This window comes from Myotis lucifugus, unplaced genomic scaffold (genome assembly GCF_000147115.1).
Source record: "Myotis lucifugus unplaced genomic scaffold, Myoluc2.0 scaffold_39, whole genome shotgun sequence".
Taxonomy (NCBI): Eukaryota; Metazoa; Chordata; class Mammalia; order Chiroptera; family Vespertilionidae; genus Myotis; species Myotis lucifugus.
In genome coordinates, this window is record NW_005871087.1 from 5,116,391 (window position 1) to 5,130,672 (window position 14,282).

At 38.3% G+C, this 14,282-nt stretch overlaps 1 protein-coding gene across 1 annotated transcript in view; it reads left to right on the top strand.

Moving 5' to 3' along the window:
* The window catches only part of NGLY1 (N-glycanase 1), a 45,148-nt gene extending 40,096 nt beyond the window's left edge, over positions 1–5,052 (top strand). The window contains exons 12-13 of the mRNA XM_006087632.3: positions 3,584–3,761; positions 4,125–5,052. Of these exons, the coding sequence (XP_006087694.3) occupies positions 3,584–3,761; positions 4,125–4,300 (354 nt within the window). The 3' untranslated portion in view covers positions 4,301–5,052. The remainder of the gene's footprint in view (positions 1–3,583; positions 3,762–4,124) is intronic.
* The last annotated feature ends 9,230 nt before the right edge of the window (positions 5,053–14,282 follow it).

The following is a 14,282-nucleotide window of genomic DNA, read 5'->3' on the forward strand; positions in this document are numbered from 1 at the left end:
ATGTTCTGTAGAATGTGATCTACCTAAAAAAGCTGACAGTCTTGAAACTAGTGGTTAGAGACACAACCCAAAGAGCAAAGTTTCATTTGTGTACATTGTATAACTTAGACCTTAAGTCACAGACACATAGTCTTGTTTCTGCCCACAGGTTGTGATGCGCCTGTATGTCCTTACAGATGCCAAAGAGGGGCAAGGGTGGGTCGCTTTGGGGTGCTAGATAGATTTCAGTCTGCAGGGGGAAAGCTCCATGCCATCTGTAATACCACTGCTGCTAAAATAGGGGTAGCAGCACTCACCTCTCAGTAGTCCCATAAATTGCACAAACGAGCATATAGAACTATACATAATAATGACACCTATGAATTTAAAAAGACAACAGGCAAAAGTTGTCTAAAATAACTTCAAAAAGTTAGGAGCACACAACAGTTACAAAAAAATATGCTTTGGGAGGGGGGTCTCAACAAAAAAAATTGAATATTTGAAAGCATAATATATTCTAAATAAATTAAAATTATTCATTCTGTTGGTATTAACACATAGGACCACATTTGGAGGTTTATGTGAATCCTATTGTTTTGGTGCATTTCAAATTACCAAACTAAGTATGCATATTCTTGATAACCTCCTGGCACCTCTAAAAATGCTGAGTTAAAATAAATTGGTTAAAACGCTCCAGACAGACTGTATTATGTGAAAAAGATAATACGAAGTTTCAATATAAATAGGGTCTTTTATCTGCATATACCGTTTCTTTAGCCTGAGACCTTTTATTTGCTCACAATGTGTTTGACTGTTTAAGCATTTAAGAATTCAATGATGATCCATTTTATCCTTTAACTGTTTAAACTCTTAAAAGCTGATGCCCTCAGGGTTAAAAAATGTAAGTCTTAGAACAGGCAGTCCTCTCACATATGTTCAACAACTATTATAAACCTCCTGTGACAGTTAAAACCACAATTCTGGCCCAGAGCCACATGGTATAATGAAGACAGTTCTTGGGGTAAGCTAGAAATTTGAAATTAGGCTGACTTCAGCCTATCGTATTTTATACCCACACTTTTGAGGGGACATTTAAAACTACTGAGCCCTGAAAATCTATTACATGGAAGTACTTACCAAGATATGAATTTGAATGTATTTCTGTATTAAGATTGCTTTCCCCCAGTTTTTTAGTTCTTTACAACCCTCTTTCTTCCTGTAACCCTGTTATTTGGCTCATCTTTTCCAGATAATGTCATTACTAGCTACTTCTTTGAAGGAGTAATTAAGCTATGAATAGCCAGTAGTTTAGAACAGGTGAAATTAATGACTCCCAGGAAGCATGGTGCAAGCCTGAGCCCCAGGTTCTCCTTACAAATAGCTATGAGAGGAGCTGTAGGAACACGTGAGCATTAGAGGATGTTATAGTGAGGCTGCCCTGAACTTCAGTGGGACAGTTGACAGTTACATACATCTAGGTTTGCCATCCAGAACAATTGATTATACACATACTTTAGGCCTGGCGCACCAAATTCGTGCATGGGTATGGTCCCTAGGCCTGGCCTGCGATCAGGGCCATCTTCCCCAGCTGCTGGCAGCCGGCCCCACCACCCCCCCCCCCCAACCACCCACCCCCAGTTCCCCATTCACCATTGGGCGAGCTGAGCCTGTCAGTCGGGGAGAAACCGAGAGGTTGGCCATTCCCGCCCGCTTGCTGGCCTGGCCCCCCACCACGGGTAGCCGTCTGTGTGTGGGGTGACTGTCAGGGTGGGGGCCTTGGCCTGGCACTGCCTGCGTCCACCACCACCCATCCCCAGTTTCCTGTTCCCCATTGGGCGATCAGAGCCTGCTAGCTGAGGGAAGGGACTGAGAGGTTGGACAGCAGGCCCCCATCAGGTGATCGGGGCCTGCGGGCTGGGGGCAACTCCTGCGTTGAGTGGCTGCCCCCTGGTGGTCAGTGTGCATCATAGAAACCGGTTGTTCTGCCGTTCAGTCGATTTGCATATTACCCTTTTATTAGAGGATAGTCTGAGGAGTTCAAATCATTTTCCTTGGAGGGTGATTATTTAGTTGTTTTATGATCTCCAGCTCACTGATTTTAAAAACTTTCAAATTAAATTAACTGACATATTTGATCTGGAAGAAAAATATCCATAAATTGCCAAATTGAATAGAATATCAATAGAATGCTAGCAGTGATTTTCACTTGATGACTAAAGACATGGAGTAGGATTTTCATGCAGATGTGTTTTATATGGTCCCTGAGAAGTAGATTTGACATTTCTAAAAGAATATGTTTGTGTATATAAATTTTTTATTATTTAAATACTATTTATGAAATCCTTTGAATTCAGAACCTGTGCCCCCAGAGAGCTATGGTTTGGTTAAGTTAGGTCATACAAGTATACCAAAAATAAAATAGTTACATTTGAGTAAGGGAATATTGGTAGTTCAAGGTGAGAGAAAATTTGGGAGGACTATGAAAGCTGAGAGTTTGGATTTAATGCAAGAGCTGGGTGCTGGCACGAAGATGAGTGTAAAGTCATGACTAGTGGTAAATGCAGTATTAATGGAGAAGGCTTCCCCCTCCCCCCACCCCCCATATTCATTTAAAAAAATGCATAGATAATTTTGGGGGCTCTTTAGTCATAATGATTAGAGTTAGATCCTTAGGGGTTTGAGCCTGGGTGAATGCAGTTACCTGTTAAAGACCATGGCTGTGGAAGTAAGTTTTTATGTCATCAGTTTGAAGAGTTAGATGAAACTATAAAAGGAGATAAGCTGGAAGCAGCCAATAATCTTGGATGCCTTAACTAGTATAGATTTAAAGTGGTAAGGGCCATTGATGGTGACGGAATGGGGAGCGAACTATTTAGGAGGCAAGCATGAATATTACCTTTTGTAAAACATTACTTAGCAGTGGCTGAGGTATTTTTATTTATTTATTTATAGAATATGGCCCATCTCACTCTAAAAAAGCTTATTTGAAAATCCAAGCTTTGAAAAGAAGACAAATTAAGAAATAATTGCATTTAAAATGATTCTTCATTTTCAGCAGGATTCATCATAAAATTTATTTTAAATAGCTGAACTTATTAATTTAAAAAAGAATATGACTTACTGCCCTAACCGGTTTGGCTCAGTGGATAGAGCATCAGCCTGCGGACTCAAGGGTCTCAGGTTTGATTCCGGGCCAGGGCATATACCTTGGTTGTGGGCACATCCCCAGAGGGGAGTGTGCAGGAGGCAGCTGATCGATGTTTCTAACTCTCTATCCCTCTCCCTTTCTCTCTATAAAAAATCAATAAAATATATTAAAAAAAAAAAAAGAATATGACTTACCAAAATTTGGTTAGCATGCAGCCCTTTAGGGCTATACTTGTTGGGCTACTTGTATTCAAATAATATCTTTCTAAGATACTATAGGAAAAACTGCTAATAAAAATTTTTAAATGTTAGTAGTAAAAATGTTTTCAGTGGGAAAAATTAGGTTCGTAATAACCATTTGTACATAGTACCCTGTGAAAATAAGACTTTGACTATATGTGTTTTCTACACTATTTCGTTTTTTCTGACAATTCCTTTTTTTCCTCCTACTTTGTAGGTGTATTTAGCCCGAAAGGAAGGATCATCTCATGCTCATATTTCCTGGAAGTTTGAGTGTGGATCAGTTGGCCTAAAACTAGATAGCATTACCATTAGAACAAGTAGTCAAACCTTTCAGACTGGAACAATACAGTGGAAACTGCGATCTGATACAGCACAAGTAGAACTGTCCGGCGGTAAGCATTTGACTAGAGAATTAATCATGAAGTGTGTATTTAACACTCTGAAGAGTAATTGTACTTATTTGAGATGTAGTTTTGAGTCTTTTATACCCAAGAGTTATTCATACTATTGCAGAAAAAAATTAATTAAAACCTGTATAACCTCATTCTAATAGAAGGGCTTATGTTTTTTATTTTGAAACAGATAGAAGAATAATCATTTGTTTCAAAGGACACATTTCCTTCATAAAGAATAATTTGTTTTTATATTTATTTTTTAAGGGTTGATTTTTACCTACAAGTGTATAAAATGCATCCCAAAACTCTTTATGTTATTTAAGTTTCCAACGCAAAGTGTTATTTTTTTTCCTCCAACAGATAAAATTCCTCGCTCCTATCATGATTTTTCTGGTGCCACAGAAGTTATTTTAGAAGCAGAATTAAGCAGAGGAGATGGTGGTGTTGCTTGGCAACATACTCAACTATTTAGACAAAGCTTAAAGGACCAAGAAGAAAATTGTTTGGAGATAATTATAAAATTCAGTGACCTTTGAGAACCTGAATATTATAGAAAAGCTGGCAATAATCAAGGACTTAACCATGTTTTAGATTAGTCTGCTGGTTCAGTGCATGCTTAGTGGGCAATTTACTACTCTGCTAGCATATTTCTTTTGCTAGCTATCCATCATGTAACCCTCCTGGAAATATATCTTTGTACTATGGACCATAATTAAACCTTGAATTAAAAGCTCCCTTCCATATGTGACTGTAATTTGGAGTAAAGTCTCATTGCCCCAATATGAGATTTTAATCTAAAAAGTATAAGCATAGTTTAAAAGTAAAATGAAGGTATTCATGATTAAATGCTGTTCATGATTATGATAAAAGTTTAAGCTAGTAATAGTAACTTGATATTTTATGACCAGCTATTAATTTCTTCATAAGTTAATTGAATCAGGTTTCCTAAGATTTTTAATTTTTAATAACTGTGAAAGTGTAGTATCCCGTAAGTTATGCATGAAAATTTTTATGATTGTAAATATGTAGGCATTTAAGAAATAAATTGAATTATTTTGCTTTATATCTTTTTAGTGGTTACTTTGCCTAAATAAAAATCTTTAATAAGTATGTTAACCATTGAAAACAGCTTGAATAGACAAGAGTTATAAAAACATTGACTGCATAAATTTATATACATTATAAGTCCATAATATGTAGACTCATCAGAAAATGTTTTACTTTTGATTTTTCTTTTGAGTATTTTTATCTACCTCATTGAATAAACTATCTTGACTTTGAAACCATGTAACTGTATTATAAAATATTTATATGCTATATCAAGAGTTGTTTGTAAGTGTTCCATATAACCTCTCCAATTAAATTTAGTGAACATTTATTAGCATGTGTGTGCAAAAGCATTGTGATTGCACTGTGAAGGAGACAGTGTAAAAAAGCCCCTGTCCCCTAAATGCCTTTGTGATGTTCTGTAAAGTTCTCAACTTTTCATACCAGAAAAGTACATTCTCAGAGATTCTTATCCTGTGCAACTCAGTAAAGCTTGTGTATACATTATAAAATACATACTACCATTCTGGAACAGAGGTTTTCTATTTCCTCTTTAATTGTAGTCAGACTCAGTTGAAAGAGCACTTTCTTGCTAAAAAGTTTCATTTCAAGAAAAGTAGTTTGTGCATCTAAAGTTATTAATGTGGTTTAATATTAGAAAGTTTTCAGGAAATCTTGGACTCCTGAGTTAATCATAGCATTGTATGGTGGCCAAATACATGAAATTGGAGATTTGATTCTTATCTGTCTTAAGGTGTCTGGTATTGGCACATGAGTATGTTGATGATCAGGTGAACCAACCCTCTTAACCCCTTCAGAGAAACGGGAAGATCAACAAGCAATTTTATAAATCTATATATATAAAAGCCTAAGCGACCAGCCAACCGACTGACCAGTAGCTGTGACATGCACTGACCATCAGGGGGAAGACGCTCAATGCAGGAGCGGAAACCACAGGCATGGAAACATGGAACAGACTGATTAATCGCAGAGGGGAGGGGGGAGGGTGGGAAGAGATTAATCAAAGATCTTATATGCATTCTAGAGGCCCGGTGCACGGATTCATGCACCGGTGGGGTCCCTCGGCCTGGCATGTGCCCTCTCGAAATATGGTTTCCTTTGGGGAATGTCAGAGAGCCGGTTTTGGCTCCATCTCCGTAGGCCAGGCCAAGGGACCCACGAGTGCACGAATCCATGCACTGGGCCTCTAGTATAATAATAAAAATGCAGGAACTCAACTGATTATACTTTATCTGTGAAAAGGATACATCCTTACTGTGGCTTTAAGCAGGAAAAGGATGTGCTATACGTTAAAGAGTTGAACTGAAGAGAAAAGGTAATAGCACACTCTTCTTAAATGTATTCCATGAGAGTTTCAACCCCAATTCATGTTATTACATATTATACAGAAAAGGTTGGAAATAGCATAGAAGGTGTGGGACAAAACAGTTCTCAATAATGTGTCAAGCTAAGGGACAGTAATCTGGTCAGGCAAAAGTAACTTAGCAAAGAAGGGCCCTTGGTGCCGACATACTCAATAAACAGGCACTAATACGAGGGTTCACTTTTTATAGCAATCATTCGGTCTGTTGTGACTGGGGAGTGGATGTGAAGCACTGAGGAAATAACTGCACCATGTTCTAGAAACATGTGATTGATTAGCCTTCTGCAGCCATTGCACATTTTTTTAAAAGAATTTATGCCTTGGATTCAGGTCCGATCCCGTCATGATGAATTTTACAGAGTCTGTTTTTTGTTATAGTGGTGTGTTTTTTTGTGTTTTTTTTTTTAATAAGTCCTTTGCTGGAAATCACATTCTCAAGAGACAACATCTGATGCTTTGATCAGTTTACAAGGAGAGAAAGTGCCCTGGATTAAGGGAGGACTTTGGGGATAGGAAGGGTTGTTAGAGATCATTTCACCCAGGCTCCTCACTTTTCACTGAGGAAATTCAAACCCGAAGAAGTTTCATGACCAAATCCGTCCAAACAATTCAATGGATTCGTGACATAGGCAAGTTTCACTTATACATCAGCTTTTCTTTCTGCTAAGCTTCAGGGTTATAGAATGATAGTCCTATTGTATGGGTTGTCGTTTTAATACATGTTTCATGAATATAGATCTTTTGATAGGTACATTCTGTTTGAGGAGGTATTGAAATTGATATTAGAACCAATGATTTTTCTAACTATAGTTAAACTGTTCTGGGAAATAAACATTGTAATTTGACAATAGATAAGATATGGGTGCTTTGTATTTGTGTAATATATTTTTAAATATATTTTTTATTGTTGATAGTATTACAGGTATCTCCCCTATGGACCTTCTTGCAGTCCCATTACCCCTTTTTTATCTTCCCCAGGGACAACTATAGTCAGGAATTTAGAGTTTATTTTATTTTTTTGAACTTTTACTATATACATACATTTAATAATAAATAATACTGACTTGTATAACTTTAAATATATTTAATATTATAAATAGTACATAATGTTCTACAATTTGCTTTTTTAGTCATTTTCTAATCTATGTCAATATAGACTTACCTATCTTAACTCCTGTATAGATTTCATCATTGAACAGTACCAAAATTTACTTTCCCCTTACCAACCTGATGGCTATTTGCTTTTTCTCAGTGTTTATTACAAGCAGTTATTATTACTTTTACAATCAACACTGTCTGTATTCCCCTGTGGGTAAAGGCAGATTCTCTAGGATATATTCCTAGAAATAGAATTGCTGAGTCAGGGCCTGTGTACTTTTCAAAGGTATTGCCAATTGCTCTCCAAGAGGTTTAGTGCCAATTTACAGTGTTTGGCAGCTCACTCAAATTTCTGCTTCTCTATATCCTGGCCTACACGAAATTTCATTGAACTTTATCGTTGCCATTATGATCGGAGTTAAATAGTACTTTGTTGCATTACTTTGTATTTTCCTGATTACTGATGAGTTTGAGTATCCTTTCACATTTATTAATCATTTGGGATCCTTATTGTGTGATTGTCCATTCCAATATTTTGCCCTCTTTTCTATTGGGTTCTTTGTCCTTTCTCACTGATTTTTAGGTCTCCATATATTTGGGACAGCAATTTGCTTCATATATTTCTCTGCATATATGATCTACTTGTTAATAAGTTGATGATCCTTTCTTTGTCAGACAGAAACAACACAAAACAACAAAAAGCCATCTCCCATGCAAGATCTACTCAGGAAGATAACTTTTGATTTATAATCCCTGAAGCCAGTCTTCCTAGGTAAAGGGCTTTGTGGGAAGAAAAGGGACAAAGCAGTATCTGGTGGCAATAAAGAGTGGTGTGTTAGCTTCCTGGTGTTCTGGAAATATAAATGAATGAAATTCCATGTGTGATGGCAGCATGCTTATAATTTGGAGATGTTTCAGCTTAGGAAGAAATAAGTGCTTGAAAATGAAGGCCTTCTCATGTGGAATTCTTTGGTGGAAAGAAATACTGTCATCTGAAATGTTATGTCATCCCTTGCAGATGTAAAAGACTGAAAAAAGCAAAGAGAGCCTTTGATCTTCACTTAATAAATATGGAACCATCAAAGCTCTGGTACTTCTTGTAAACCTAAATTTGAAACAGATTCCACGCTCAGGGAGAATGATGGCAGGAGAACTTTGTAAAATGAATCACGGAAGTAGTTGCATTTCAAAAAAACTCATGGTTGAAAAACATGAGAGCTATAATTTCAGTTGGATTCAACTCTTCTGACAAATGAGTGTAAGCACTGAGTGGTCATGCACTCAAGTCATGCATCTTGGCCACTAAGGAAAAATATGATATTTTTATTAATAAAATACGATTAGCCTGAAAATGCCAGATGGCAGAGGAGTTGCCCAAAAGATAGAGTGCAATTCTTCCTTATCCAGATGTATGGGAATGTGTGTCTACCCTGGGGTGTCACAAGGTTCCTGTTCCAAGGGCTGGGTGTTTCAACTCCTGCTCTCCCTCGTCTTTGTACAATCCTTCCTGCCAGTCCCTTGATACATGCAGGAGCCGCAAGAATGCCTGCTAACAAATAGGCATGCATATTAACTAATCACTACTCCGAAAACATTTTTCAGTGGGAGAATGGAAATATTCTTTTGTGTGTGTGTGTGTGTGTGTGTGTGTGTGTGTGTGTGTGTGTGTTAAAAATAGTAGTACATATGTCTCCTTTTTTTGCCCATTGACCTTCCCCCGGCCCCTCCTACCCCCTGGCACATGCCCTTACCCCGCCCCCGTATGGAAATATTCTACATTTGGTTTCTCAGACTCTACACTCCACATCATAAATCATGATTCTTGGGGAGGAAACTTTTCATTTTGCTTTGTGAGTGCAAGTTAATTATTTTTCTTAGTTTGAATGTTGTGTTGTGTCTACTAGTAAGCCCCATTTTCTGATAAATGTATAATTTTGATTTCACTCACTGCAGAAGGAATTGCATGCAGATGAAATTATACTTCTTTTTATGAAATAATTCCCACTTTAAACTGCTTGCAAACATATTACCAGGGGACTACATAAAGAGAAACAGGAAGAAATTGCAAGCTGTGTATTTAATATTGCTGCTATTTCCCTTTTGTAATGGTGATGCCTCAGCACACAGATTCTTTCAGGCATTGTTCCCCGGAGGACTGTATTGGACCATCTTAGGGTTCAGCTAAAATGCAGATTCCTGGGCCTCAGGAAGATCTTTAAGTCAAAATTCTTAGGTTGAGGCTAGAGAATTTAGTTTATTAACAATTCCCCGATTCTTAAATGGACAAACATTTGTGAACTGTTTTAACCTAATGCTCTCATTTTTATGATGAGGAAATTGAAGGTCAGAGGGGAGAAAACATTGGCTAAAATTCACACAGGTTAGCGATTCTTTACCCAGTGCCTAATATTTGGAAGCCTCTACTATTGTTAACCTGTCTCATTCTCCTTTTTACCAGGTTTTGACTAACATGGGGTTGTTCGGTTCTAACCTTTCCATCATTATGCACTAGCTGCTTTTTCTTTAATTCAATGCAAAAGGACTATAATTTTTTTCTAGTTTTCTTCTTTCAACTTCTAGAGCAGACCAAGGTTACCTCCAGAGGAAGAAGGTGGAAAAGGAGAGAGAGAAAAAAGATGTTTTAGATGAACTGAGCCCGTCTTTGCATCTTATTTTACTTTGAACCCACTGCAATATATATATATATGGCCTGAAAACACAAGATGGCATTTTAATGACTTCCCATTCAAGCCAGGAACTATGTCCTATACTTTTTGTTGCCCCTCTTATACCTAGCATAGCACCCAGAAAGAATATAGTAAGAGGCAACAAAGGATAAAGGGATAAACTGCAGAATAAAAGGAACCCATAGTGGGTCCACTGCCTCTTTAGGGAACTGCTACTCTTTGGGGTTATATTTAGCAGTTTTGCCCCAGGACACATTTTAAAAATTTTGTACCCACTGTGCCATGGATTCTGGTATAAACTTGTGAAATGTCATTGAAGATCTGCTTCTCAACTCTTCTTTTTTTTCTTAATATATTTTATTGATTTCTTTACAGAGAGGAAGGGAGAGGGACAGAGAGTCAGAAACATTGATGAGAGAGAAACACTGATTAGCTGCCTCCTGCACACCCCCTACTGGGGATGTGCCTGCAACCAAGGTACATGCCCCTGACCGGAATTGAACCTGGGACCCTTCAGTCCCCAGGCCGAGGCTCTATCCACTGAGCCAAACCGATCAGGACTCAACTCTTCTTTATCTTTCCCATTAGGTAGCAATCCTATATAATAAAAGCCTAACATGCTAAGTGTCCGGTCGTCCATTCAACCAATCAAAGCATATAATGCTAATGATAGGCTAAGGCTGCTCAACCGCTTGTTATAATGTGCACTGACCACCAGGGGGCAGATGCTCCAACTGGTAGGTTAGCTTGCTGCTGGGGTCCGGCCGATGGGGACTGAGCGAGATGGGCTGGACACACCCTGGAGGCATCCCATGGTCCCTCTCTGGCTGGCCAACCTCCTGAGTCCCTCCCCAGCCCCGATTATGCACCGGTGGGGTCCCTCGGCCTGGCCTGCACTCTCTCGCAATACAGGACCCCTCAGGGGATGTCGGAGAGCTGGTTTTCGCCCAATTCCGCAGGCCAGGGCGAGGAACCCCACTGGTGCACAAATTCATGCACCAGGCTTCCTGTCTCAGATAAATGGATATCTTTTCATTCTTCCTTAGGCACAGGGACTTGCTCTCTCAACCCACATTCTGGTTCCTTTTCTGATTGTATCTATCAGCATAACCCAAATTGGCTTTCTTTTGCCTTAATCATTAAGTTAAATAAGTCCTTGTATTTAAAAATAATATCTAAAGCAAACCTATGGTTGAAATAATCATTGGGACACTGGGACAGCTAGTAGCACATACCACATCTTTCATAAAACTATTTTGTCATGGCCAATTGTTATTCATCTCTGTCAGTTCTCCTTTTCTGAAGCTCCATGTTGAGTTTTCTTTCTAATTTTGTAACCATTATTTTGACATTGTTCCTGTAAATGCTGACCTGACCAATATGTAGCTTATAGATAAAGAGCATGTTTGTATAAGAATCCTAGGAACTAACTTCAGAAGATACAGACTCTGACCTTCAGTCATCCCAGCTCTAGGAGAATTGCTGACCTTCAACAGTAAAAACAAGCTGACACACACCAAACCATCACTTGACCAGTTTCAAGGTCCTTATCGAAATGGACTGGGCAGGTCTGCATGTAGAGAACTTGTCAATGCCCTCCCCTTAATCTCCTTGTTCTGCTTTCCTCTCCCTCCTTATAAAAAATTCTGCCTGCACTGAAAGGTGGAGATGGGCTTTGCAACAAGAGTCCCCATCTTCTCAGGTGGCCAACACTTGAATAAACCTCTTTTCTTTTTCACCAGTACCTGTCTCACTGGCTTTCATCGGGGTAGGCAGCCAAACCTGGATTTTGGTTACAAAATCCCCATACTGTTTCTCTTATAGAACTGAACATATCTCATAGTTTCACTGACCGATGCAGACATAGATGACTCCTGTAGTTGGACCTTGTGCTGACATTTCAGACATGCCTGAGTCCCATGTCTATAGCCATGTGAGGTCAGTTTCCATGCAAATATTCCCTTGCCATTCTCAAGCACAGTCCAGTCTCCAGAATGGCAACCTTCTTGCTAACAAACCAATCTCTTGTGGAATTTTTAGTGTTTTGACTAGTTTTGTTATTTTGGTTTGGTTTTTGCCAAGTTTTTTAAGAGAAAGAGGTAAGTGACAAGAAAAAGCAGCTCTTAGCAAATATTTTTTTTTAATCCAAGTACCCATAACATGTCCTGAGATGATACAGATTAATTCTAGTTTCCAATACTTTGCTTAGTAACATCTTAATGATGTCGCCAATTCATTAAGACCATTACTGGGATACTTGATTCCTCCCCTCCTCCTCTGTCATTGCTGGATACTTCATGGATGCCAAGTACTATAGTGGGAAGTGGGGAACCAGCCCAGCCTTTGAAGAGCTATTTAACTAACTACTCAGCATAGGACTAATACTTTTGGGGGAGTAAATATTTAAGCAAAGATTTTCATAAGACATTTTTTGTTTAGTCTAAATAAAATCAGCCAGAGTTTGTGGTACATACAGAATTAGTACTGAGCTATTTTTTAAATTTGAATCTCAAATTTATTAACTAGTCTAAATATATAGAACATCAAAGATATCATTTCCTCATCTTGTTTCCTACTTATATGCTAAAAAACAAAACACAATCTCATTGCTTATTCCCATGTAAAATAAAGATTAAGTGACTGTCATATAAGAATTGGGAAGGATTTCTGACATCTGTGGCAAATATGTTGGCATTGCAGGATGACAGCATTTTATATTTTATTGATTTTTTTTTACAGAGAGGAAGGGAGAGGGATAGTTAGAAACATCGATGAGAGAGAAACATGGATCAGCTGCCTCCTGCACACCTCCCACCGGGGATGTGCCCGCAACCAAGGCACATGCCCTTGACCAGAATCGAACCCGGGACCTCTTGGTCCGCAGGCCGACACTCTATCCACTGAGCCAAACCGGTTAGGCAGGATGACAGCATTTTAAAGAGGACATGAGATTAAAATAGAACCTGGTGGCTGAGCATAAGCCTGTGGCCTTGGAGCTGCATGTAGTCTGGTTACAAGAAAGCAGAGATGTGGAGGCTCCAAATTCTAGAATTCAGAGATAAATATTAACCTGAATACTGTGGCCTCTGTGGGCTGTTTCAAAAATAATGGCAGACTGTGATTAACTCAGTATTAAGTAAAACAGGTGTAGCTCCCACCCCCCTGACAAGTTGCCAACATAGGCAAAGTTTGAACCTGTTGACTGGTAAGATGCAGACAGTGTTTATTGTATAAGAAAGTAAGGTTTCAAAGATACAGTTAAATCCCAGCTTTCTGCAGTAGATGTTACACCTATTATTAGTTAATAGAAGGTAAATGTGTAAGAATATAACTATAATCAATTGCTTCTTTCAAAACTAATCACTACATAGATTATGGGTGGCACCATCGGGAAGAAATTACACACACTTTGCATTCTGATAGTTCATTAATTGATCCAACAACCATTACATTAGCTATTGTCATCTTAAATGGAAGGTATATCACTCCAACCCAAAATCTAACTCCTCATCTCCAAGTGACTCCCTTTTCTATCTTTTCTATTTCTATCTATATTGCCACCTTATGTCATGAAATATTATCAATCAAGTCCTTGCTGATTATTCCTTTAAAATATTTTTATCTTCCCACCTAGTCCTTTTTAATCCCACAACATGATCCAAGCCTTCACCTTCCTCAACTGGTTTCTCTGCCTCTGGTATCTCCCTTTTCTAAAATATTCCAGAAATCACTGCTAACCTGATAGGTGATCTTTCTAAAATATTCATTTCCTCAGATCAATCGCGAGTTCTAACTTGCCCTTGATTCCCTACAAGCTTACTTCTTCGAACATAATAGGTTTAAAAAAAAATGTTGAATGCCTGATGAACTAATTCATGAACTGGCTTCCAAAATTCGAAGTTTTGCTTTTGTTTTAGCTTAAACATGTGATCCACCGAAGTTGAGCTTGTAAGTGTGGCACTATAATTCTTTCAGGTTCTTTTCACTTACAATTATTAAATGCATGGTGGCATTGGAAGAGGATTGTCGACAGTGGAATAAAATAAAGAGATTACATCTTTAAATACACGTCTATCTTGTGAAATAATTTGGAGTCACAATCTAGCTTGTGCTTCATTAAAACTGGAATCATTCACAATGTGTGTCTTTAAGGTGAAGAAACTGATTTCCATAATCCTCACTTGCAAAACAGCCTCATTATTTTCTACCTCCCTGTGTATGCTCAACCCTTCTTCCAATTCTATTGTTTTTAGACCCAGCCAACCTGCCAATCATCTGTCTGTGAGCTGCTCGTGAGCAAGA